At 41.1% G+C, this 25,716-nt stretch overlaps 1 protein-coding gene across 3 annotated transcripts in view; it reads right to left on the minus strand.

The window, feature by feature from the left end:
• ebf1a (EBF transcription factor 1a) overlaps positions 1 to 15,306 on the minus strand; it is a 224,528-nt gene extending 209,222 nt beyond the window's left edge. For all 3 annotated transcript variants that reach the window (XM_060927571.1, XM_060927569.1, XM_060927568.1), the window contains exons 1-4: positions 14,602 to 15,306; positions 13,536 to 13,692; positions 12,558 to 12,621; positions 11,655 to 11,710 (exon numbers count right to left, since the gene is read on the minus strand). In XM_060927571.1, the coding sequence (XP_060783554.1) occupies positions 11,655 to 11,710; positions 12,558 to 12,621; positions 13,536 to 13,692; positions 14,602 to 14,732 (408 nt within the window). In that variant the 5' untranslated portion in view covers positions 14,733 to 15,306. The remainder of the gene's footprint in view (positions 1 to 11,654; positions 11,711 to 12,557; positions 12,622 to 13,535; positions 13,693 to 14,601) is intronic.
• Between the last annotated feature and the right edge of the window lie 10,410 nt (positions 15,307 to 25,716).

The following is a 25,716-nucleotide window of genomic DNA, read 5'->3' on the forward strand; positions in this document are numbered from 1 at the left end:
AAATCAGGAGAAAAGCTATGTTCAAACAAAGGGGTCACAGGGAAGCCAGTTAGGCTACTAATGCACTTGTGAAATTTATATTTTAAGGTAGTGTGGGAGTTATTGTGCTTGTTTTAATAGGTGTCATTATAGTATTTTATTTGCTTTTTCTGAAGGCTAAAACTGTTATACACTCTCCTGCATTACGGAAGAAAAGAATGCATTTCTATATAATCCCCTCTGCCCTGATTCTAAATTTTTGTTTTGACATGACTCACCATGCAGCCACAGCAATTTGGTTGTTAAAGTGTGTACTTTAAAGCAGACTTCAAGGTAACATAATTGTATTGATTGGAAGCTTATGATAAAAAGATGGCAGTTTTACAAGTAGAATTACTTTTGTCATTTTTGTAGGGGAGAGCGGGGAAACTTGGGACAGTTTGTATTCCCATAAATTAATTTCAACCAGTCAGGTTTTTGACTACATCAGAAGTTTGATGTTGCCTCTTAGAGTAACCTACTTCCTTTGGAGACACATAGCTGGACACTGCAGTAAGGTTTGTGCAGTTCAGTATTTTTGTCAACCAAAACTTGTATTTTCTACTTCACAGTCCACCTTCATTCTATGGTGTAATGTATTCTGGTGAATTCAAAATTTGTTAGGAATTAAAGTATGTAGCCTAGAGTTACCATATACAGTATTAATTATTAAACTTGAATTCTGGGGAAAAACATCTAGGGATTGTTTTTTTTTTTCAAAATGGCGTGATGGGGAGAGTTGGGATAGTTCATGTTCCAGGTTTTTTCTTGTGGTTTGCAAATATACAATAGTTTACAATTTTTTGTTAAAAATGTGGGCATGTCCCTCCATTAGGATTAAACTTATTTCATTCCTTCTTGAGAATGGAACTGTTTTGTCTAGTCAGTGTCAGGGTGCAGGCACTTACGGATGCAAATGGAGGGGAGAGCAGATGCATCGCAAACTGTAAACAAAGCCAAATCAGGAAACTGGAGATGTAGTCAGGGACGGGCAAGGGTCAGTCAATCAGCAAACAGAATATCAGAGATCAGGTGAGAGAATGAAGTCAGAAATAAACGTAAACAGAGTTCAATAATGGGAAGTCAGGCAGATAATCCAACGGCTCAGTAAAGTCAGGCATGGGGACACAGAATGAAACTTCGCAAAGTCAGAGTGTGAGAGCTGAGTTTATATAGGGAAGGTGATTACCAGTAAATTAGAGACAGCTGTTGAGGTTAGAATTCTGGTGATGGGGTGTCGTGGTGCTCGGGAAGAGTGGCCATTTTTTGGAGGCTGCTCCAAACTCAGGTTTTCAGCACTGTTACTAACAGAACACCCCCCAAGGAGCTCCCTCTGGAAAGAACTTCTTTTCTTGGGTGACCTCTCTTCCTTGGTGCTGGTTTGTCTGGGTGCTCCCTGTGGAACTCTTGAGTGAGAAGGGGGTCTAACATGTCCTTGGAGCTAACCCAGCTATGCTCTTCTGGGCCATACCCCTCCCAGTCGACCAAGTATTTGAGTTGTCCTTGTCTGCGACAGGAGTTGAGGATCTTATTGACTTGGTAAATGGGGTCACCTTCTAAATCTAGGGAGGGAGGTTCTTGTGTGAGTGTATCTGTGGCTAGAAGACCTTGGATGGCAGGTTTTAAGCATGATGCATGGACTGTGGGAGCCATCTTACAGTGAGGTGGGAGCTTGAGCTTGTAGGAGACCTCATTGACCTTGCACACTACCTTGGACGGGCCAATGTATTGGGCTTGAAGCTTCTTGCAGGTGTTGGGTTCCCTCAAGTCTTTAGTGGATACCCACACTTGAATGCTGTGGGTAGGCCAGGGAATGGGATGAGCTTGAGTGCCTTGGAGAACTGGTCTATCATCACCAGAATGACTGTATTGCCTTGGGATTGAGGTAGGTCGGTGAGAAATTCAATGGCGATGTGTGACCAGGGTTGTTGGGGTACTGGGACAGGACAGAGTTTACCAGCAGGTGGAGCTCGAGGTACCTTGGCTTGGGCATAGGTGGAGCATGAGGAGACAAAGTGGTTGATATTGGAGACCATGTTCTCCCACCAATATTTGCTCCTCAGAAGCTGGTAAGTGCGATGGCTGCTGGGAAGCCCTGTGGCTGAAGAGGAGTGAGCCCATGTGATTAGTTTGCCTCTGAGTCCTCCTGGACTCATGAAATGCATGAGTCCGGGAGGACAGTTCTCAGGTGGGTTAGCTGGTTGAAATTGCCTGAGTTCTTTGTTGATGTCCCAAGAGATAGCTTGTACAAAACAGGCTGGTGGAAGAATGGGAGTGGGTTTGGATGTGTGAGTCAACACATTATGGATTCTGGAGAGGGTGTCAGCCTTGGTATTTCTGGAGCCAGGGCAGTAGAATATTGTGAACTGGAATCGGGTGAAGAATAGGGCCCATCTGGCTTGGCGGGGATTCAGACGTTTAGCTGTCTTTAGGTACTCCAAGTTCTTGTGGTCAGTGAGGATGGTGAATGGGTGTGCAGTGCCTTCCAACCAGTGCCTCCATTCCTCTAGCACCAGTTTAATGGCCAGGAACTCTCAGTTTCCAATGTCATAATTTCGTTCAGTTGGGGTGAGCTTCTTGGAGTAGAAAGTGACAGGATGTAGCTTGGGCTTTTCTCCAAGATGCTGAGAGAGAACCCCTCCTACTCCAGTCTCTGAGGTGTCTACCTCCATGACAAATGGCTTCGTAGGGTCTGGATGTTGCAAGATAGGGGCTGTAGTGAAGGTGGACTTGAGCCGGTTGAATGCATCTTCAGCTGCTGGGTTGCACTGGAGGCAGCATGGTCCATTTTTCAGCAGGGTCATGAGAGGAGCAGTGATTGTGCTGAACCCATGAATGAAGCATCAATAAAAGTTTGCAAACTCCAAGAAACGTTGTAGCTGCTTCACTGAGTGGGAGTGGGCCATGATGTGACCACCAAGACTTTGCCCTGATTCATGCTCACACCCTCTGAGCTGATGGTATATCCAAGAAACGAGATCTGGTTGATGTGGAACTCACATTTTTTGGCTTTCACATACAGATGATTCTTGAGCAAATGGGAGAGCACTGACTTGGCATGTTCATGATGGGTGTCCTCATCTGGGGAGTAGATAAAGATGAAAGCAATTGCAAACCTCCCCAGCATGTCCCTGAGCACATCATTAATGAGGCACTGGAAGACACTTGGCATGCATGAAAGGCCATAAGGCATGACCAAATATTCGAAGTGACCAGCGGTGGTGCTAAACACCGTCTTCCATTCATCGTCCTCTCAAATCCTAACCAGGTTATATGCGCTATGGAGGTCTAGTTTGGAGAAGAGCTTAGCTGTTCTTAAGTGTTCCAGAGCTGAAGACACCAATGGAAGTGGATGGGGTATTTGACAGTGATCTGATTGAGGCCTTGATAATTGATACATGGGCGGAGACCTCCCCCTTTCTTCTCAACAAAGAAGAAGCCAGCTGAAGCTGGAGATGTTGACAGTCTAATATACCCTTGTTTCAATGCCTCTTGAACATACTCCTCCATAGCAGCTTGTTCAGTTATGGACAGGGTGTAGATACGGTTGCGAGGAGTTGTAGTACCTGGGAGGAGGTCTATGGCACAGTCATAGGGACAATGAGGAGGCAGGCCACTGGCTTTCCCTTGCTGAACACTTCTTTGAGATCTAGGTAGCATGAAGGAACATTATCTAGTGAAACAGGCAGAGGGCTCTCCACAGAGGTGGAAGAGAAGATGAGCTGGGTGAGTTTCAGGCAGTTCTGGAAACAAGACGGGGACCATTGGAGGATTTATTTTTGTTGCCAGATAAAGGATCATGAAGCTGAAGCCACAGGAATCCCAAAATAAGGTCATGATGGGCAGTATGGGTGACAAACAGGGAAATGAGCTCAGAGTGGATTGCCTGCACCTGAATTTCAAGGGGTGATGTGCACGCAGTAACAAACCCATCACCGATAGGCCCCCCATCAATGGCTTTTAATTTGAGTGATCCTTGGAGTTCGTCAGTCAGTAGACAAGTGGAATTTCTGGACGATCACACTGCTGATGAAATTTCCTTCCGCCCCGAGTCTATGAACGCAGAGAGAATATGGGTCGAGTCTGGCAGTTTTAACACAACAGGTAACTTAAATGATGAGACTTGTGAATAGCTTCAGAACTTACTGGGCTAGGAAGACTGATTACTTGGTGGGTCTGATTCTCCCACAGTGGGTGAACAGGACACTTAGCAATCTGATGACCAGACTCACCACAGTAGAAACAGAGGTCCTCACAGTGTCTCCTGTCTCTCTCAGACCACTGTAAGTGAACAAGAGACCTCTATGGGAGTTGGGGCAGCCAAAGTAGGAGAGGGTGTTGGAGGTGGCTGTAATGAGGGTCTGTTCCTGATGAGGTGATCCAGACAAATAGCCAGATCAAACAGGGAGTTAAGGGAGAGCTGTTTATCATGGCAGGCCATTTCACTGAGCACTTCAGGGCATAGACCTTGACAAAATGTGGCTTTTAGCGCTGGCTCATTCCAACCACTGCTAGTGGCCAGTGTGCGAAAGTCCAGTGCATATTCAGCGACTCTCCTATCTCTCTGTCTGATGATTAACAAGCTCTCACCAATTTCAGCTTCTTCAAGCTGATGATCACTCACTCACTTAAAAAGCTCTATGAACTGGTCACAGGAGGTAGTATGTTCACCCCCAAGCTTCCACACAGCACTAGCCCACTGTAAAGCCTTGCCTGAAAGGAGACTGATGAATTAAGCAATCTTCTGTTCTTCTGTGGCTCCTGTGAAAGCAAAGAAATATAGGGAGCACTGGAGCAGGAATCCCTTGCAGTTAGACACTTCACCCGAATACTTTTCAGGTTATGGAATCATCTGAGAAACACCAATAGAAGATGAGGGGCATGTGAGGATGGTCTGTGACATGACAGCAGTGAGTTGTGACATCCTGCTGTTGAGATCACTGATCATCTGCTGGTGTTCTTCTAACAGATGCCCCTGAGCATTAATCGCAGTTTGCTTGGCTTCCTCTGCTGCATCCCTTGGAGGCAAAGTGTCCTGTCAAGGTGCACGCACTTACGGATGCAAATGCAGGGGACAGAAGGTGCGTTGCAAACCGTAAACAAAGCCAAATCGGGAAACTGGAGACATAGTCAGGGACGGGCAAGGGTCAGTTGATCGGCAAGCAAAATATCAGAGGATCAAGTGAGAGAACGAAGTCAGAAATAAACATAAACAGAGTTCAGTAAGGGGAAGTCACACAGATAGTCAAACGGCTTGGTAAAGTCAGGCATGGGGACACAGAACGATACTTTGCAAAGTCAGAGTATGAGAGCTGAGCTTATATAGGGAAGGTGATTGCCGGTAAATTACACACAGGCATTGAGGTTAGAATTCTGGTGATGAGGGGCACTGTGGTGCTCAGGAAGTGTAGTCCGGTGTGGCCATGTTTGGAGGCTGCTCTGAACTCAGGTTTTCAGCACAATTACTGACAGTCAGGTTTTGGTAAACTGACATTTTTCTCGAGCTGTACCAGTATTGTGTGTTCATACAGTTCATATGTTACAAGTTTTGATGATAAATATAAATTAAACATGTAGTCCTAGGTGTTTTATTTTTGTTCTATGTCTCCCCACTATGTGCCACGTCTCCCAACATAATGTCTCATATCTCCCCTCAATATCTCATGTCTCACTGCAAAAATTAATGACAGAAAAAGTGAAGTCTGAAGGCCAGTATATGCAACAAGCCGAGAAACTAATGTTGTGGTAAGATGGTATATTAAATACTCCCTAATGGAATATGAATGGGATGCTACCTGCAAAGAATTTCACACAATTTACAAAAGCATGTCCCAAGTCTCCCCGCTCCTCCCGAAGGTGGGGATTGTATCCCCTGTCCTCAAAACCGACCCTATGATGAATACACTGCTTGGTAGTAAGAATTTAATTTAGTTAATTTTCAGAAGAATGTCTTTGAGAAACAAACTACTGGCAATGTTATCATACCGTCATACCTTCCTGTTAAGACTAATTAAAATAAGGCTCTGAAAGTCAACTCGCTTGCTGGTTTGATGGCTGGACTTCAGAGAGCACTGTGTTATAGCGAGCACCCTACAGAGTCTGGCCAGAGTTTCAACCCCACAGGGAAATATGCTGGAATATCACTGGATAAGATTGAATTATAAACATGAAAGATTGGAAGACGTTTCAGCCTCAAAACATTGGCGCACCACACCCTGCTTGTGCATGTGCATGTGTGTGTCAGATTGTTGCTTGAATTTGTCTAATTTTACCTCGAATAAAATTGCTGAGTGAAAAAGTATGGATGTGTATCAGCGTTTTGGTAAGTGTGTGTATGTGTGTGTGTGTGTGTGTGGGGGGGGGGGGGGGAGAGCAGTTGGGCTGCCAGACTGGAGCATAGCAAGCCATCTGGCCAAATCAACACTTCATCCAAAAAAACCTCAGCTTTGTTTCCACCCTTCCATTTCCACACAACATGTCCTTCACAGCCATGAATCACTTACCCTAGCCCAAACACACACACAAACATGAGCAACAACCATTAACAAGAAATGGTTCCTGTCACAACTACACAAGCCTTTTTCAATTAGTAACAAACATAGTTTCCTTTGTATTTCGTATGACTCGTTACAGCTGAAGGATGTTGCTGATCAGGAGCATGCATTTGTTTCATTTCTGCATTGTGGAAATAAGGGTCAAGGTCCTCTAAAAGTGTGGTAGCATGCATCACTGTCTAAGCCCAAAGCTCTGACCCTCAGGCTGTCCCAGAGACACAGAGGCAGTGAGAGAACGTAGGGCAGGCCATACAGATATGTCCTCTACCCTGCCACACATTTATTTAATAAGTAAAGCCTTCCATTTATCACACAAAATGCATCTAACATAATACTGCTAGTACATAGCGTTGGGAATAACACCAAAAATATTTTGTCAATATTTCCTCACATGTCTAGCTCAGGCCACCAAAACAATGACTGCATAACCTTCTGAGGTGTACCTTCTCAAGTAAGACATCATCTTGAACACTTTACTGAAAACCTGACTAAGTTAACCCTGGTTTTAAAAAAATGTTGTAACATGCGAACACATCAGGGTCAACTGTTTACAGTATTTATCTATCATTTATTTAATTGATTTTTTCCCCCTTGTATACTTTTCCAAAAGGCTAAATGAACAACAACAAAAACCCCTTTCATACAGAATTGTTCACCATGAAGTGAAGTAGCTTTAATTACCCAGTTCTTTGGAGACTCTTAAATGTGAATATCTAAATAATCGCTTGTTAGACATATTAAGACTTTCTGTGGCTACAGAATAGAGCCCTGCACTCCCGCGGGAGTCCCGCAGGACTCGCGGGACCCGCCGCAAAGCAGTGCGCGGGCGGGAGCGGGACTGAAAATCATAATTCTTTGTGGGCGCGGGCGAGAGTGGGACTGCACAATGCGGGCGCGGGTGGGAGCGGGACTGAAAAATCCGACCCGCGCAGACCTCTACTACAGAACAAGCACAATTGGGTTTCATGTCCTGTCTGACACCGTCACAAATTCCAAACAGGAGATTTATGTATTTTTGTTGCACTTTGTGGAACTGTTTCTGTTGTCTGAATCTAATAGCATCATGCTTCAGATCACTAATGAATGGAAACATGAGGTTGAGCCTGGTCCATGTAAGGAAAACAGGATTAATAAGTTTCTGAGAAACTTCAGCATAGTGAGAGCACTTTAGACTTTCCTCCCTATACACATTTTCAATTGGAGCTCCAGCAGAGCTCTGAAAACACACACACACACACACACACACACACACACGTTTGTTTCACTATCCCCACACACGCACACACCCATGAGCAACAGGGGAGTTGGGGTGTACCTACCAGCTCCAGCCCAGAGCTGTGTGAACAAAGAGCGCCTTAAGGAAGGTCGGGAAAGCATGAAACATGCATGCTTGTCGCCAAGGCTTCTGTGAAGCTTTCATTAGGCCCTGACGCAGCTTTTAATACATATTTCATTCTGCACAAGTTTCGCTTCATGTCTCATTCACAGCCTGCCTCCACTGCCTTGAAGTGACAATTATATCTGAGGCATGTAAACAATTCAGTCGAAATACATGAAAAGACATTTCCCTCTTTGTTAGCGTCACTGGCAAATATGTCAGGCACAGTGTGTGACTGCATGTGTGTGGGTGATTCGCCTTTGTTCCGAGACTCAGCTGTTGTGAAGCAGAAAAAGTCATACAGAGAGAAAGAGAAAATGGGGAGACCCTTTTCTACTGTCTTTGGCAGATATGTCTCAGACTTAAGCATTGATCACAAATACAGCTTGTCAGCCTGACACCCTCCTCTCTTTCTCTCCTCTTTCCCACCAGCTTTCTGAGTGTGTGTTTGGGAGCAGGTATTTGATGTGCTACAGTATGTCAGACATAACAGCTTTACACAGGTTTATCATACTTTGCTGTGCCCAAGTTGCCATACTATCATTATTTTCCTTCTGTCATGTCACTCTTCCACATGCAGTCCACACGCTCGCTCCATTGCCAGTGAGTGATTCTCAAGAGGCAGCTCTCACCCAGTGCTAATGAGAAGTGCATGTCGAACAACTCCATAAACCTGCTCTGTAAGAGCGGTGCACTGCTGGGACGAAGCCAGATTGCAAGAGCCCACTGGTTCTGTAGCCAGTCTGTACCTAGTTATGAGGTTTTAATGAGATGTTTTAAACACATTGCAATGCCTGAGTCTTACCACAACGTGGTTAGAGGAGAGCTCAGAGAAATCAACTTAGAGACACATTCAAGTTCCATCATAAGCCAAATTGCGGGTCTTTATGTGATGTAGGAGAAAATAAAGCACAAACATTAAAATAGTGATCAAACCAAAGAATGAAAATGAACAAAAAAATGGGAATGGTCAGAATTTTATATAGAATATAGGTTTTTGACCTAAAGTTTGCCTATAAGCATTCAAATTGTAATTAATTTTGTTGACAGTAATTTTGAAAGCCACGTTCACAATTTATGCCTAAGCTTTTCCCTTAAAGCTTGGCAGAGAAAAGGGTTGGTTCAGTGGTTAGTGGGAGGTAATACTGTAGTTGTTTTTCTAAATATAAATTACCTTTATGACTCACCGATTAGGCCTTTGACAATGACTATTTCGTGTATTTCCTTTGTCTGTAAATCAGTAAGTGAGGCTCAGCTTGAAGAAATAATTCCTGGGAAATATAGTGAAGGTGTCTTCATCATGACTAAACTTAAGGGACTTAAACCTCCACAATGCAGAGAGAGAAAGGTAACTAAATGTCAACTATTTAAAAAGTCAACTATATTGTTATACCAACATGACTACTTCAGTCCCAAATTATGATTCTCTCTCTCTCTCTGTGACCACTCCATCATTAACAGGTATTGCGGTGGTCCACTGAAACAGCCCGTAAATCACACGGTGAAATATGTGCTCAAGTGGAACAACAGAGATGAGATAAATGGCTTTTTATTGAGGGGGTGTCCTGAAGTGAGCAGCAGACCCATCTTCCAGCCTCTGTATTTACTCCTCCAGCATAATACCACTGCTTTAAACCTACATATAAATCTGCCTCACAAAATATGCGCGCACACACACACACACACACACACACACACACACACACACACACACACACACACAGAGCTAATTGGAGAAGAATAAAGATGAATGATGTTTTCAGTTTTAAAGAACTTAAACAGAATAACTAAAAGTTTATAATTTAGTGCATTTCTTGCAACATGACATTCAGGCCTGAAAATATCTATGGCTGGAGGGTTTTTTATTTATTTATTTATTTATTTATTTATAAATTAAAGCATATTTGAGTGGATTGTAAATTGGGCATTCCCAAATGAACAGGGTGATCAGACCCACACACTATAGTTAATCATGGAAGACTAGTCATATTGCTTATTATTACCAAATAAAAGGTTTTAAAGATTTGATTGCAAATGCACACTGATAGTCAAAAGCAGATGTTTAGAAGCAGACAAAATATAATTTTCATGTTAGATTATAAAAAATAAAATAAACTTTAATTTGAATTTGAAGGTGATATTAATCATGAATGATATGACCAGAAGGATATAGTAACAAATTTTAAAAAGTCAGTTTTTATTTCAAGTAGCTTTAATCCCGTTAACGCTCTGTTATCATTCAGTTATTCATCATAATGGATAGTCCTTCGTAACAACATACTGTACTTGATGTATAATTGCTGTATAGCTACAGTGAAACTAATAGGAAATGTATGTAGTTACAAAAAAGAGGAATGCAAATTTGGATGCACTGGCAGATTCTGATTTACAATTTAATATAAAAAAAGTCTGAGTAAGAAAATGTTACAGAAATTTGTAGCTTAATTCAAAATGAAGGTGCAGTGAATTACAGGACAGTTGGTCATTGTCAGCTGTAACACACATGCATGCACACACGCACGCAGACACGTACATATGCACACGCAGTGCTCACATATTGACTGCACATGATGTGTTAAATGTTCAGACTGTTGCTCTTTGAGTCTATCAGGACTAAACAGCACCTGATAATTACCCAATAGCTTCACACACTTGAACTACACCAAGTCCACCAACACACACAAGGTGATTGTGCTGCTTTATCTCCAGAAGAAACAACTTGGTCGAGATTAGTCTGTAACCAGTATTCTATTACTTTTCTTGATGTTAATATGAAAGTACAATTTAATCAGTGATAAACAGAGGCATTACAATATATCCATTTAAATATAAATAACAGTAAATTTACATTATATTCATACCAGGTACAAACCAGAGATGGAAAATATATATACATTTTGATCAATTACAATTATCATAAATTAGCTCTGCAATTTAATTTTTTTCAATTCTTTTTCAAAGTTCAAATAATTCACATTTATATGTCTATATCTGTAATAGAATTTTTTCCCAGGAAGCTGGAAACTAATAAAAGGGCTCATGCATTGTCAAGAATCTTGCAGAGATCTGATGAAAAAATAACAAAGCAACACTCTTCCCAAAATATACTATGATCTTACAAGACACTTAGCTGTCACCATGTTGTGTTTTCACTTTCCGTGCTGTTCTGATTTCCAGCAGGACACACACTTTCACACATACAGATATTGGTCTTAGGGGAACAGGCACAATTTGTGCCATTCAAAAACTGTCCGCACTTAGTGAACAGCATTCCGTAGTAAATATATGGTGACTAAAAATACATACAAAAAGTGACAACCGAAAAACTCTTTTGAAATGACTTCTACTTCCTGAGTATATGCGAACAGATAGAAAAGACAGTAGGTGGGAGCATCCTGCACACAGACTGTAAGTTTCAGCAGAACATTACAATAAAGGAAGGTGTCAGAGAGGTTTGCCCTAGTGTGAACATGCAGCCTTAAAACATCAGTCATCTTAAATGCTTTTCCAGAGCAAAGATGTCATATTTAGACATGATTAATTCCACATTCCCCTAAGGCACACTATGCACCACAATCCCTAAACTCACTGCGGTGCAAACATATCATATCCCCAGAAATAAACACAGACACACACACACACATCTAACTTTTCCTAATCCTTCAGTTACTCTCAAACTATTTTCTTCATATATAATGCCTTACCTGTTTTGTCATGGAGTCAATCAATCGTACATAGAAGTCTTGTTCTGTCCTTATCCCTGTGTGCAAAAAAAGAGGTCTACTGAGTAAAATCAAACAAAACACACAACCAGTTTTTTATGCACTACTAATAACAGATACAGTTGCAGGGAGAATAAGATTAAAACCCCTACATAGCATGACATACTTTTAAAGGCACCTATATTACTATGATATGAGTAGACTAGGTCAGTTAAAACATTTCTGCTCAGCTGAATGGATTTGTACTTAAATTGGTGCTTTGAATCAAAAAGTAGGCCTGCAACTTACAACAAACAAACATAAATGAATTTTCATTTCAGTTTCAGAGCAGGGTTAAAGAGAGGAAATGAGGTATAAAATGTGAATTTGAAAGGAAGAAAACGGCGAGCTTACATGTACAGTATTATATAAGGTGTAAACAGAATTATTCTTTACCAGGTTACATTTGAGAGGAGCATAAAAAATGGCACCTGCAAACATCGACGGCACAAAAAAAAAGAAAAGAAAAAAATAACTGACCAACTTAGTAACTTTCAAATTCAGTGTAAGCCCATGCTATTTACGTGAACTCTTAATGCATAATAATAATAAAAATAATAATAATAATAATAATAATAATAATAATAATAATAATAATAATAATAATACATTTTACAAAAAAATGAACTGTCTCTCTCTAAAATGATCTAGGATACTTAATTTGATCATATTAGTTCAACACAGGTGATAATCAGGGTAAGGTTGAGTTGTTATTATTATTATTATTATTATTATTATTATTATTATTAAAGATACATTTTGCAAAAATTAACTGTCTCTAAAATTTAATAATAATAATAATAATAATAATAATAATAATAATAATCGTTATATAGTTATGCTTACCGTTACTGTAGAGAAGTTGCAATTTGTAATGAATCCCATTGTTTGTTTTTTCACCGGTCGGTTCCTAGACAAATAAATAGATATATTAGCAAAAGCAGCCGGTTTCCTCTCTTCGTTCCTGCAGCAGCACACCGTACTGTTCCCATGTGCAGTCCATGGAAGTTCCAAGTGCAAACACATGAGCTGAACCAAATCAATTTCATCTGTCTGCCAAGAAAATGTCTGAATTTTACAAAAATCAAAACTGCAGCGTGGTGCTAATTATTCGGTGCGAGTTTCTCAAATGCATAACTCATTCAGTTAAAACAAATCAGCACACAGACACTGGAGAATGTCTTCACTAAGAAACAGACACCAGCACTTTATTTATTCATTTTCGTTTTAAATTAAACCAATATATCATATTACAGCATAATTCAATAAATGTATATTATTATTATTATTATTATTATTATTATTATATACAAATGAATTACCGGGACCTTCATAATTTAAAGCGGAAAGGCGGTATTTTTTAAACCTTACACTATGACCCGCTAATTCGCTGAAACTCGGTTAAATCTACAGAGAGCATACAGAGGATGTTTTGAAAGCTTTTGTTTAAAAACAACGAGTCTGAGTTTGGCTAATAAATCAATAATTACAAATAAAGTCAGATTACAGATCACCGAAAAAAACTTTATTATAAAAATTTATAGAATGCAAGACAATAGTGTTAACCAGCGGAAAAGCGCCTGGACTACAGTACTTTCATCCATGCTACTCGTTTAAGAGTTGTGATTCTGTCTGTTCTTGCACCTTAAATATTTTGACAGAAAAATACATATTGTGTATGCATTTATGTTACATAATGTACATCAAGGGTGGAAATAGGGAGCGCTTTAAAGCATTGTGATTATTTCTGAAAACTCGCACAAGCGTCAAGCCGTGCAGTGCAGTGCAATACAGCACTGTGTGGGGGGTGAAAACATCACTTGCCTTTTCTTTTTCCACAAATCCAACGAAAGACGTGCGCTCAATCTCCACGGGCTGCCCCTGTCTGTCATACAGAGCCAACACAAAGTGGAAGAAGTTGGATTTGCGCAGATTTGAGGGAGGCTGCTTCTCAAAGTGAGCTCGGGCCAGACCTACACCACTACACAGGGAAACAGAGAGAGAGAGAGAGAGAGGGAGAGATAAGGGCATGCACAGCCTACAGAAAAACTGGAACACATGCCTCTATAAAACGTACATAGTGTTCAATTTTACAATCAATAAATAAAGCTATTTATGAAATTCTATTTATGCGTTTTCAGGTAAAGTTATCTTCTATATCCTGTCATTCACAAGCTTTACAAAATGCTCGAATTGTTATTTCTTGTCTTCTTTTAATTGCGCTATTTGAAAATTGCAATTTTTGATAAATAATTAAACTTAAATAATCCTCTTCTTATGCTTTAATCTACCCTGTTATAATCAGCTTTATTTATTTGTGTAGTTTTTGTTTAGCTTCATAATAAAAGGTTAAAGGCTCGTGCTTCAGAGAGGAGAGTGTACAGAAGCATGTAAATGTAAGTTTTTATGTTTTAAATCTTTTGGCTTGGGATTTGGGATAGTCGCTGAATATGAAGAACATAAATACGGAATCAACAATTGTGCGGGGCTTCATTTTCCCTGGAAGATGCTTGTACTTGAATCAACAGACTGTGTCAGTGAAAAGTCGACACGTGCGTGTATTTTTATATTACACACACACACACACACACATATATATATATATATATATATATATATATATATATATATATATATATATATATATATATATATATACACACATACATACACACAACTCCAAATGAACGTGTGGTTCGGCGCAATACTGAAATCAACCCGATCTTGCTTGAGCACTACATCTTTACTGCACGGAGTAAGTAGAAGACGCTGGCCCGCTTCAGGATGAAGATGTGAAACAAGTGTAAAAGGGATTTTCGTGTGGTCCTGTAAAGCTGAGAAGGGAAAGGAGGAAAGCGTTGCTCAGTGGCTCGGCCCCTCGCGCTCTTACCTCTGCGCGGCGGTGGTGGCGTCCAGCAGGCCGGCTCCCTGCATCCACGAGCGCACCGCGTTCATCCCGCCGATCGGCTCTTCCTTCATACTACTCCCGCTCCTCTGGATGCTCTCCTGAATCCCAAACATTAACGCGGACTTTTGCTTCCCCTGTCGATCTTATAGTCCTCTGTTCTTTCTTCGTTGATCCGTAGAAAAAAAAATACAAATAAAAATAGAAAAAACCAGCTAGAGATCTACGGGCGCGCGTGCAGATCTCTCTCTCTCTCTCTCTCTCTCTCTCTCTCTCTCTGCACTGGTGTGTATCGCTTCCTCTGTGTAAACAGAAAACGAAAAGGAGCGAGCTGTCAACATCCAAAACACGTGGACAAGCTCCCTGCAGCCGAGGGAGTGCAAAAGTCCAGTGTCACTTCAAGAAACAATACCATCACAACAAGAACCTTTGCGGAAATGGTATTATCCAAAATCGACGACGACTTCTTCTTCAGTCTCTATCTATTTTCGGCACAAATAAAATGAATGAGCCAGGTGAAATGAAGAAGAAGAAGTGGACCCTCGTGACGGTGAATACTTACTTCGCTCCCCCGGATTCCAAAAAGTGATAGGCTATATGAGAGAGAGAGAGAGAGAGAGAGAGAGAGAGAGAGAGAGAGAGAGAGATCTTTCCCAAAGGAATCCGACTTGACTGTGCTCTGGGAACTCGGAGGGAAGAGGGAGTGACTGTACTTTCAGCCCCACGCCCCACGCCTCGAGCCCACACTGCCATCAGCTCTCCATCCATCCGCCGAGTCTCAGGTCTGTTCGCCTCGCACAGCCCGCTCTTCTCCAACACACAGTGCGGGGTGTGCGGTGCTGGAGACAAACAGAAGAATCAGTTCATCAGTTAACAGAGATGGAGACAGTACACGAAAGCGCAAATGACATTACAGTCCAAGCCATGCTTTAATTCTCACCATGTGTCAAGCTTAATAAACTCTTACAACAGTCATCTGGATTTGTAGCAAACACAATCTGTTTTATTATTATTATTATTATTATTATTATTATTATTATTATTATTATTATTCAAAACCGCAAACCTATTCGTTAAACTCTGTTCAATTGTCTGTTAAATTCAACTCATTTAACCTTTTATTCTGTATGCTGTTGCCAGATCTCACAACAGTAACAACAAAAATCACAAACTGCAGGAGGGTACAATTACAGTGGTTTACAATTACATTCAGAGCGCCTCAGAATCGGTATTAAATTCCCAGGATTTAAAGACCATTTGCAGCGTTAAATCAACTCAGAGTGTCTGCTTTTTACTTGGATGGAAATTGTAAGTTGAACACTTGAGATTTTGTCGTAGTATAGGATAGTTAATGGAAATAAAGTGCAAAATAGATAGGCATACACCTATGTACCTGTAGACCTACCATACATCACATATACCTATCCCTATATACCCATACACCACATACACCCAAACACCATATACACCCATATACACAGCAAACTCACATTTAACATCACCCAAGTCTCCAAACTGGAGGATACCTACCACTCTCACTTAGCCTACAACTGTTGTTTTTTCTACCTCAACTTCTCTATATAATACATCACAGAAAATGCACATTGGGTGCTGGTGTATTGCACTTCTGTAATCAGATCAACAGTTTCTGCTCAGTTTCACTTTAGTGTAACATCCACATCTCTTGGTGCTGCTGTTGCTGCTACATCACTTAATCTTGGCTATAACCACCTAGCAGGGCAGTGATTAATTAGTTTATAGTTAACAAGTTAATTTTCCTGCTAATCCATAACTAATAGAAGATGCAGGGCATGAATTGTGTTGTGTACGTAAATCTGTAAATCAACTATTTCGCATCACACTAGCTGTGCCAGTTAATTGCGTTGAAACAGGCGCACTGTGTAGTAAATGTGTGTTTTCGTTGTTGCTTGTTTACTTCAAACTGGAATAAGCCGATCATGACATGACGGTTAATGACACATCATGCAGGGACAGTCCTGCGTTAATTCTGTTTGATTTATGCGATTGCAAATTAATTATGATGTTTTAAATAAAGTTATATTGCAATTCATGAAGCCCTTTTTTTCCCTTTTCTTTTTTTTTTTTTTGTGGGGCACGTGCGGCTTGGGCCGAACGGGTATGACGTCACTCATCGGCTGAGATTTTTTCCAGCAGGTTAAATCGCACTGAATAAAGAAACTTTGATGACAGTACAAGATAACGACCTCTGATGACTACTGATTACTGTGGTTTGATTAACTCTGGAAATAATATGCATACATTTGATTTCACAAAGCACTTATCAATCAAACCAGACAAAAGGCTGTGTTTTAAATAGTAAATAAATGCAGATGACGAAGAATAACATCAGGAAACAACACAGCTTTTTATGTTTGCTTTGTGAAACAATTCCACCAAACGCAATTAATTTTTTTTTTTCTGAGACTGGATTAAAAAGAAGCGTGCACAAGTGAAAATGTAAATATTATAAAAGACTAAAACGTTTTTGTTCTCAGCTGCTGGAAATCAATTGATAAGACAGACCTTTGTCATATACATAAGCCTACTCTGAACTGTTCAAGATGCAGGTACATCCAACAGATTATGAATCTTTGGCGGTTTTGGGCTCTGCTTAGGCCAATAAGCTATTATTCTCTCAGGCCCAAAGCTCATTTAGCCTGCTGTATATATAATATTAGCCGCGAGTGCTAATTACACACACCGAATGTACTACTCCAGAAAAGACCCCACCCCCACACAACGTTCCGAGAGAGAGAGTCTTTTTCTTATTCGGCTGTTTTTATTTATTTATTTATTTATTTATTTGGCCTGTTTATTTATTTACCTACTTGCACTTAATTTTACGTGCTTCATGAGATGCTTCCTTTAGGCTCAGGTTATTATTAACAACGTTTTGTACTACTCAGGCCATACGTAACGTTAAATTCTATTAGCTGTAGATAATATAAATATGCCCTAAAATAGTCTCGATTTAGTTAAATAAACAAAACATTTATCGTTGAATGACGACCCGTTCTTCTTTTTAAGCGTTCAGAAAGTTAAACTTTTGAGGAATAGCTTCTACACACTCATCATCCAGTGTAAGTTTAGTGAAAACCCTGTAACCCTGAGAAAGGCTCGTCAATCTGATGAATGGTCTGAATGAATTAAATTAATTTCTTTGTTTGTTTGTTTGTTTGTTTGTTTGTTTGTTTGTTTGTTTGTTTGTTTGTTTGTTGAAATAACATTTCGTGTTATTTATTTACCAATTTACTCGACTATTCTCCACTTCCTATTAAATGCACTTTGCTAATTATTTAAAATGTTTTTGCTCATATCTGAGAATAGTGAACAATATTTAAAAAAAAACACTGCGATAGATTTATTTTAAAAAAAAAAGACTCCATAGGAAATTCAAGAAGCAAAAAATACAGCTCAGCGGGAATTATAACGCTTCCACTGCCATCTTGTGTCAGATGTTGGAAGCACAACATTAATAGCCGATGGCGTTTGAAGTGGTGTTTGTGGTGAAAAAAATTCCCCAGTATCTTCCAGCTCAAAGAGTAGCACGTTCTGACCAACCATTCTCGTTAATAGGTAATAATCGGTTAAAAATTCTGTGTGCTTCTGGATAGAGATGGGATGAATAGCAGCCTATGAGGCTGATACCAATTGAACAATTGCCAATTAAACAATTGCCTGAACCAACTCACAATAAAAATTAATGACCAAAAGCTACATGGCCCTAATTATTAATAGATATATTGTGAACTGGAAGAGTTACCTCAAAAATATGGCTAAGATAAGAAATATAATGTCACTTCACAATGCAGAAAAAACTTTTGTTACCTCTAGATTGGATTATTGTAATGCCTTACTGTCTGGGTGCTCCAATAAGTGCATAAACAAGCTCCAGTTAGTTCAAAATGCAGCAAGAGTCCTTACTAGAACTAGAAGATATGACCATATCACCCCTGTCCTATCCACATTATATTGGCTCCCAATCAAATTTTGCATTGATTATAAAATATTACCTATAAAGCACTGAATGGTCTCGCACCACAGTACCTGAGCAAACTTCTGGTCTTTAATGTCCCACCAAGCCTACTTAGATCAAAAGGTGCAAGCTATCTGTTGGTACTCAAATAGTGAAGGCTTCATCAGGGGGCAGAGCCTTTTCTTACAAAACTCCACAGTTATGGAATAGCCTTCAAAAATACAGTGTCTTGCAAAAGTATTCATCCCCCTCGGTGTTTGTCCTGTTTTGTCGCATTACAAGCTAGAATTAAAATGGATTTTGGAGGGGTTAGCACCATTTGATGTACACAACATGCTTACCACTTTAAAGGTGCAAACTGTTTTTTTTTTTTTTTTTATTGTGACACAAACAATAATTAAGATGGAATTTGTATTATTTCTTCCACCTATTAACTGTTGTAATTGGAATTCATTGTGGACAGCAAACTAAGAATTTCATTGTGCAAGAGGACATGTTCCTTACTGTGCATATAACAATAAACACTTTGAAACTTGGGAAAAAAAAAGAAATCTGGAGTGTACATAGGTACTCGCTCCTTTTTGTATGAAATCCCGAAATAAAAGCTGGTCCAACCAATTCACTTCATAAGTTGTATAATTAGTTGATTAAGATCCACCTGTATGCCATGAAAATGTCACATGATCTGTCACATGATGTCTGTATAAATCAACCTGTTCTGGAAGGACCCTGACTCTGCTACAGTACTAAGTAAGCAACATGAGAACCAAGGAGCACTCCAAACAGGTCAGAGACAAAGTTGTGGAGAAGTATAGATCAGGGTTGGGTTATTAAAAAAAAAAAAACTCAAACTTTGAATATCCCATGGAGCAACATCAAATCCATTAGAAGAAGAAACACTTCATGCACACTTCAAGCACAGTGAAATTCATCCTCTGCATTTAACCCATCTGAAGCAGTGAGCACACGCACAGCAGTGGGCAGCCACACCAGAGCACCCGGGGAGCAGTCAGGGGTCAGGTACCTTGCTCAAGGGCACCTCAGCCCAAGGCAGCCTCACGTCAACCTAACTGCATGTCTTTGGATTGTGGGGGAAAACGGAGCACCTGGAGGAAATCCACGCAGGCACAGGGAGAACATGCAAACTCCACACAGAAAGGCCCTCGCTGGCCGCTGTGTTCGAACCCGGAACCTTCTTGCTGTGAGGCAACTGTGCTAACCACTACACCACTATGCCGCCCAATAATGAGGGGGCAACCAGATTACAGCAAAATGGAAAGAATATGGTCACTACTACAAACCTGACAAGAGAAGGCCGCCCACCAAAACTCACAGACCGGGTAAGGAGGGCATTAATCAGAGATGCAACAAAAACACCAAAGATAACACTGAAGGAGCTGCAAAGATCCACAGCGGAGACGGGAGTATCTGTCCATAGGACCACTTTAAGCCATATACTCCACAGAGCAGGGCTTTATGGAAGAGTGGCCAGAAAAAAAGCCATTGCTTAAAGGAAAAAAAAATAAAAACACATTTGGAGTTTGCCCAACATGTGGCAGACTCCCCAAACACATGGAAGAAGATTCTCTGGTCAGATGAAACTAAAATTCAATGCTTTGGCCATCATGGGAAATGCCATGTGTGGTGCAAACCCAACACCCTGAGAACACCATTCCTACGGTGAAGTATGGTGGTGGCAACATCATGCTGTGGGGATGTTTTTCATCTGCGGGGACAGGAAAACTGATCAGAATTGAAGGAAAGATGGATGGCACTAAAAACAGGGCACCTGTCGGAGTTGGTCAGAGGTTTGAAACTGGGACAAAGGTTCACATTCCAGCAGGACAATGACCCTAAACATACTGCTAAAGAATAAGAACAACTTTTCATCACATGTACACTTGTGAAATTCCTCTCTGCATTTAACCCATCTGAAGCAGTGAACACACAGAGCAATGGGCAGTTAATGCTACAGGGCCCAGGGAGCAGGTGGGGGTTAGGTGCCTTGCTCAAGGGCACTTCAGCCCAAGGCTGCCTCATGTTAACTTAACCGCATGTCTTTGAACTGTGGGGGAAACCCACAGGAAACCCACACAGACACAGGGAGAACATGCAAACTCCACACAGAAAGGCCCCTTCGGCTGTTGGGTTTGAACCCAGAACTTTCTTGCTGTGAGGCAACAGTGCTAACCACCACACCACCATGCCACCCAAAGCTACATTGGAGTGGTTTAAAGGGAAACATTTAAATGTCTTGGAATGGCCTAGTCAAAGCCCAGACCTCAATCCAATTGAGAATCTGTGGCATAACTTGAAAATTGCTGTACACCAACACATCTAACTTGAAGCAGTTGGAGCAGTTCGGCCTTGAGCAATGGGCAAAAATCTCAGTGGCTAGATGTGCTAAGCTAAAAGAAATATAGCTCAAGAGACTTGCAGCTGTAATTGTAGCAAAAGGTGGTTCTACAAAGTATTAACTATGGGGGGTAAATATCTATGCACACTCTAGATTTCTGGGTGGTGGGGTGGGGTGGGGTGGGGTGGTGTTTCATCTTAATTATTGCTTGTCACAATTCTTAAAAAAACTGCACCCTTAAAGTGGTAGGCATGTTGTGTAAATCAAATGGAGCTAACCCCCCAAATCCATTTTTGTTCCAGCTTGTAATGTAACAAAACAGGACAAACACCAACGGGGATGAATACTTTTGCAAGACACGGTAGTGTTTGGGACTCAGACACAGTCCAAGTCCAGGCTGAAAACATAACCTGTTTAGTCAAGCCTTTTGTTATTAGCTTTTTATTCTGTAAAGGAGTAGATCTGGAGGGTCCTCAGGCATGGATGCTGTCACCCCCCACTCTCACACATTCACTCAGGTTTGTTGACGGAGTGGCTGGCTGCTTTATGTCTGAGGGGTTCCCTCATGTCTGTGTTACCTTCTGGCTCTTCCTTTTAGTTATGCTGTCATAGTTTGTCTTGCCGGTGTCCTTGCTTGCACTCAGCGCACAATGTATACTTTCTTAACTATTAGGTGACAATGGGAATAACTAACAACCCATGTTTTCTTTCTTTCTTTCTTTCTTTCTTTCTTTCTTTCTTTCTTTCTTTCTTTCTTTCTCTCTCTCACAAGTTGCATGTCAATCCTGAGATACCAGTGATGCTGACATCCCATGCACTTCAGACCTGCCTGATCCATCCTGATGCCCTACAGGCTGGCTAGAGTTCTAATCACATTGCTTCTGTGGAGGATGGCCCCATTTCAGGGCCGCTGACAGCTTTGGCTGGGCCCAGGACAAAATGCTCTGAATGGGCCCCCCCGTGCCAACCCACACACACACACACCTCTCTTATACCAGTCTCTACTCACTTCAACCCTTAAATGACAGGTATTCAAAAACCATTCAACCGGTCAACAACCATTTCATTTTAGCATTTCAACATTTTTACAGTTTTAACATTTCCTTAGTCTGCAACTATTCAGGTGCGAAATGCAATGCGCCGAACTTTTGTTGTGCATGCGTGCGTACTGTCCAGTGTGAAAAACAGAGAAGAACACACCGCTCGAGAAACGGCGGGATATGATTGCGGGCTAATGTGAATATTCTTAGCTTCAATCAGATATATGAAACACAATGTTATTAAGCCGTTGTGGTTATGAAATGATTCAATGCCCTGTGCGTTTGATATGGTGTTCAGTGTGACTTGCTCTCCCCTCGTTTGTAACATGAATTGCGTGCCGCGCGTGCCTTGGTTGGGGTTACTTTACGGGGCTGGAAAAAGTTGGCTGTGTCTTACCCAGTGATGGGAATAACGGCGTTAGAAATAAACGGCGTTACTAACAGCGTTACTTTTTTTTAGTATCGAGTAATCTAACTAATTACTTTTTACATCGTTATAACACCGTTCCCATTACTTACAATAAAATACTATGCGTTACTTTATTAAAGCTGTTCTCATCTGGCACGCTGCTTGTTCAGCCTTTCTTTACTCTGCTTTCATGTGGGGGCGGGGAGACACGAGACAACGGCACAGTAAGCCAATCAGAGTAGATTTGGACAACATATGTAGGTAGGCCACGCCTACTGCACTACTGCGCGCTCTTTCAATCGGAAGACACAGCGATGGTGAGCGGTCAGCCCAGCACTGCGTTTTCACATTGGAAATACAGCCATTACTTTGCATTACTTGAAATAAAAGGCAAGAGTGTTTACGTGCAATGCACATTATGTCGAGGAACAAAGCGTTTGTCCTCGTCAGTGGCCAGTAATTAGTAACATAATTTTAATAACTACAAAAAAATATTACATTTGATAGATGTCTTATCTCACATTGTCCCACAAAAATATTAATATAGTCAAATCAAGTTTCAAATCAAGTTTATTTGTATAAGGCTTTTAACAATAAACATTGTCGCAAAGCAGCTTTACAGAATTTGAATGACTTAAAACATGAGCTAATTTTATCCCTAATCTATCCCCAATGAGCAAGCCTGTGGCAATGGTGGCAAGGAAAAACTCCCTCAGACGACATGAGGAAGAAACCTCGAGAGGAACCAGACTCAAAAGGGAACCCATCCTCATTTGGGCAACAACAGACAGCCTGACTATAATATTAACAGTTTTAACAGGTATAACCCTCAACTGTCCTCATGGGGCCGTCCTTCACAGGAGCAGTGCGATAAAACTCCGACCAGACACAGGGCACCAGGATGGATCAAGCAGGTCCAAGGGGCAGAAGAGGCCAGCATCTCAATCCCAGGATCAACATGTAACTCAGAGGGACAGATTGGGGGGGGGGAAGAGAGAGAAAGAAAACACGTTGTTAGGTATGCCCTAAAAATGACAAGTATTAAATCTGTGTGGTAGGCTCGCAGAGACGAGAGTCTTTACATCAGGCATAACACACAACAATGGCATGTTAATATGGTAAAATATATCATGACCTGCTCTGGCTGGATGCTTGATTGGGTGATGGGAGCACACTCCTCAGCAATGATGAGATGCAGATGGGACCCTTAGGGCTGGCCAAGACAATTCAGTTACATTTCACCGGGTCTGGGACATGCAACAGAAGTCTGACGGCCGATTCCCTGCAGGCTACGATAGCCAGTCGAGGTCTCCACCCTCTCCACCAAAAGATTTCCTGTTGACTCCATGTAACTCAGAGGAACAGATTTGGGGTGGGGGGGAGGGAAAGAAAACACAGGTGGTTAGGTATGCCCAATGTCACCTGAATAAGTAGGAACAGTATACATATTGCACCGAGTACAAGCAGGGACTCCGGCAACTAACTATGACAGCATAACTAAAAGGAGAGAGCCAGAAGGTAACACAGGCATGAGGGATCCCCGGGACATAAAGCAGCCAGCCACTACACCGTCAACAAACTCGAGTGAGCAAGCGAGTGGGGACTGACAGCATCCATACATCCCAGTTTACCAAAACACTCTATGTCTGAGGACCCTCCAGATCTACTCCTTTACCTCATAAACACCATTAACAAAAGGCTTGACTAAACAGATATGTTTTCAGCCTAGACTTAAATGCTGAGACTGTGTCTGATTCCCGAACATTACTTGGAAGGCTGTTCCATAACAGTGGGGCTTTGTAAGAAAAGGCTCTGCCCCCTGATGCAGCCTTCACTATACGAGGTACCAGCAGATAGCCTGCACCTTTTGATCTAAGTAGGCGTGGCGGGTCATAAAGGAGCAGAAGTTCACTCAGGTACTGTGGTGCGAGACCATTTAGTGCTTTAAAGGTCAATAGTAGTATTTTATAATCAATACGAAATTTGATTGGGAGCCAATGCAGTGTGGATAAGACAGGCGTGATGTAGTCATATTTTCTAGTTCTAGTAAGGACTCTTGCTGCTGCATTTTGAACTAACTGGAGCTTGTTTATGCACTTATTGGAACATCCAGACAGTAAGGCATTACAATAATCCAACCTGGAGGTAACGAAAGCATGGACTAGTTTTTCTGCATCATGCAATGACATTAAATTTCTTATCTTTGCAATATTTCTGAGATGAAAGAAAGCTATCCGGGTGATGTTATCAATGTGAGTTTCGAATGAAAGACTGGGGTCAATAATCACTCTGAGGTCTTTTACTGCTGCACGTGAAGAAACAGAAAGGCCATCCAGAGTCACTGTGTAATCAGAAAACTTACTTCTAGCTGTATGTGGTCCTAGTACAAGTACTTCAGTCTTGTCAGAGTTAAGCAGAAGGAAATTATTAAGCATCCAGTGTCTAATGTCCTTAACACATTCCTCAATTCTATTAAGCTGGTGTCTCTCATCAGGTTTTGCAGAGACATACAACTGTGTGTCATCAGCATAACAGTGGAAACTAATACAATGTTTACGAATAATATCGCCCAGAGGTAACATATATAGAGAAAAAAGCAGTGGACCCAAGACAGAACCTTGTGGAACACCAAACTTTACCTCGGTACGTCTAGAAATATCACCATTTATATCAACATACTGATAACGATCAGTTAGATAAGACCTGAGCCAGGAGAGGGCCATTCCCTTAACTCCCACAACATTTTCTAGTCTATTCAGAAGAATGGAATGATCAATGGTATCAAATGCTGCACTAAGGTCAAGCAACACAAGTAGCGAGACACAGCCCTGATCAGACGCCAACAGTAGGTCGTTTACTATTTTAACCAGTGCTGTCTCTGTGCTATGATGAGGTCTAAATCCTGACTGATACATTTCATGGATGTTATTCCTATGTAAATATGAGCATAACTGCTGTGCCACAGCTTTTTCAAGGATCTTGGAGATAAAGGGGAGGTTTGATATTGGCCGATAATTGGACAGCTGACAGGGATCAAGGTCAGGTTTTTTAATCAGGGGTTTGATAACTGCTAGTTTAAAGGATTTGGGTACATAGACAATCATAAGAGAAGAATTTATTATTTTTAGAAGCGGTTCAATTACTCCAGGCATTATCTGTTTGAATAGATGTGTCGGTAAGGGATCTAGTACACAAGTTGAGGCTTTTGATGTAGAGATTAATGAAAGTAATTCAGTTTCTTTTAGGGGAATAAAACATTCTAACTGATGATCTGATACTGATATTGTTAACTACAAGG

The sequence above is a fragment of the Neoarius graeffei genome, chromosome 8, assembly GCF_027579695.1.
Source record: "Neoarius graeffei isolate fNeoGra1 chromosome 8, fNeoGra1.pri, whole genome shotgun sequence".
NCBI classification, from domain to species: Eukaryota; Metazoa; Chordata; class Actinopteri; order Siluriformes; family Ariidae; genus Neoarius; species Neoarius graeffei.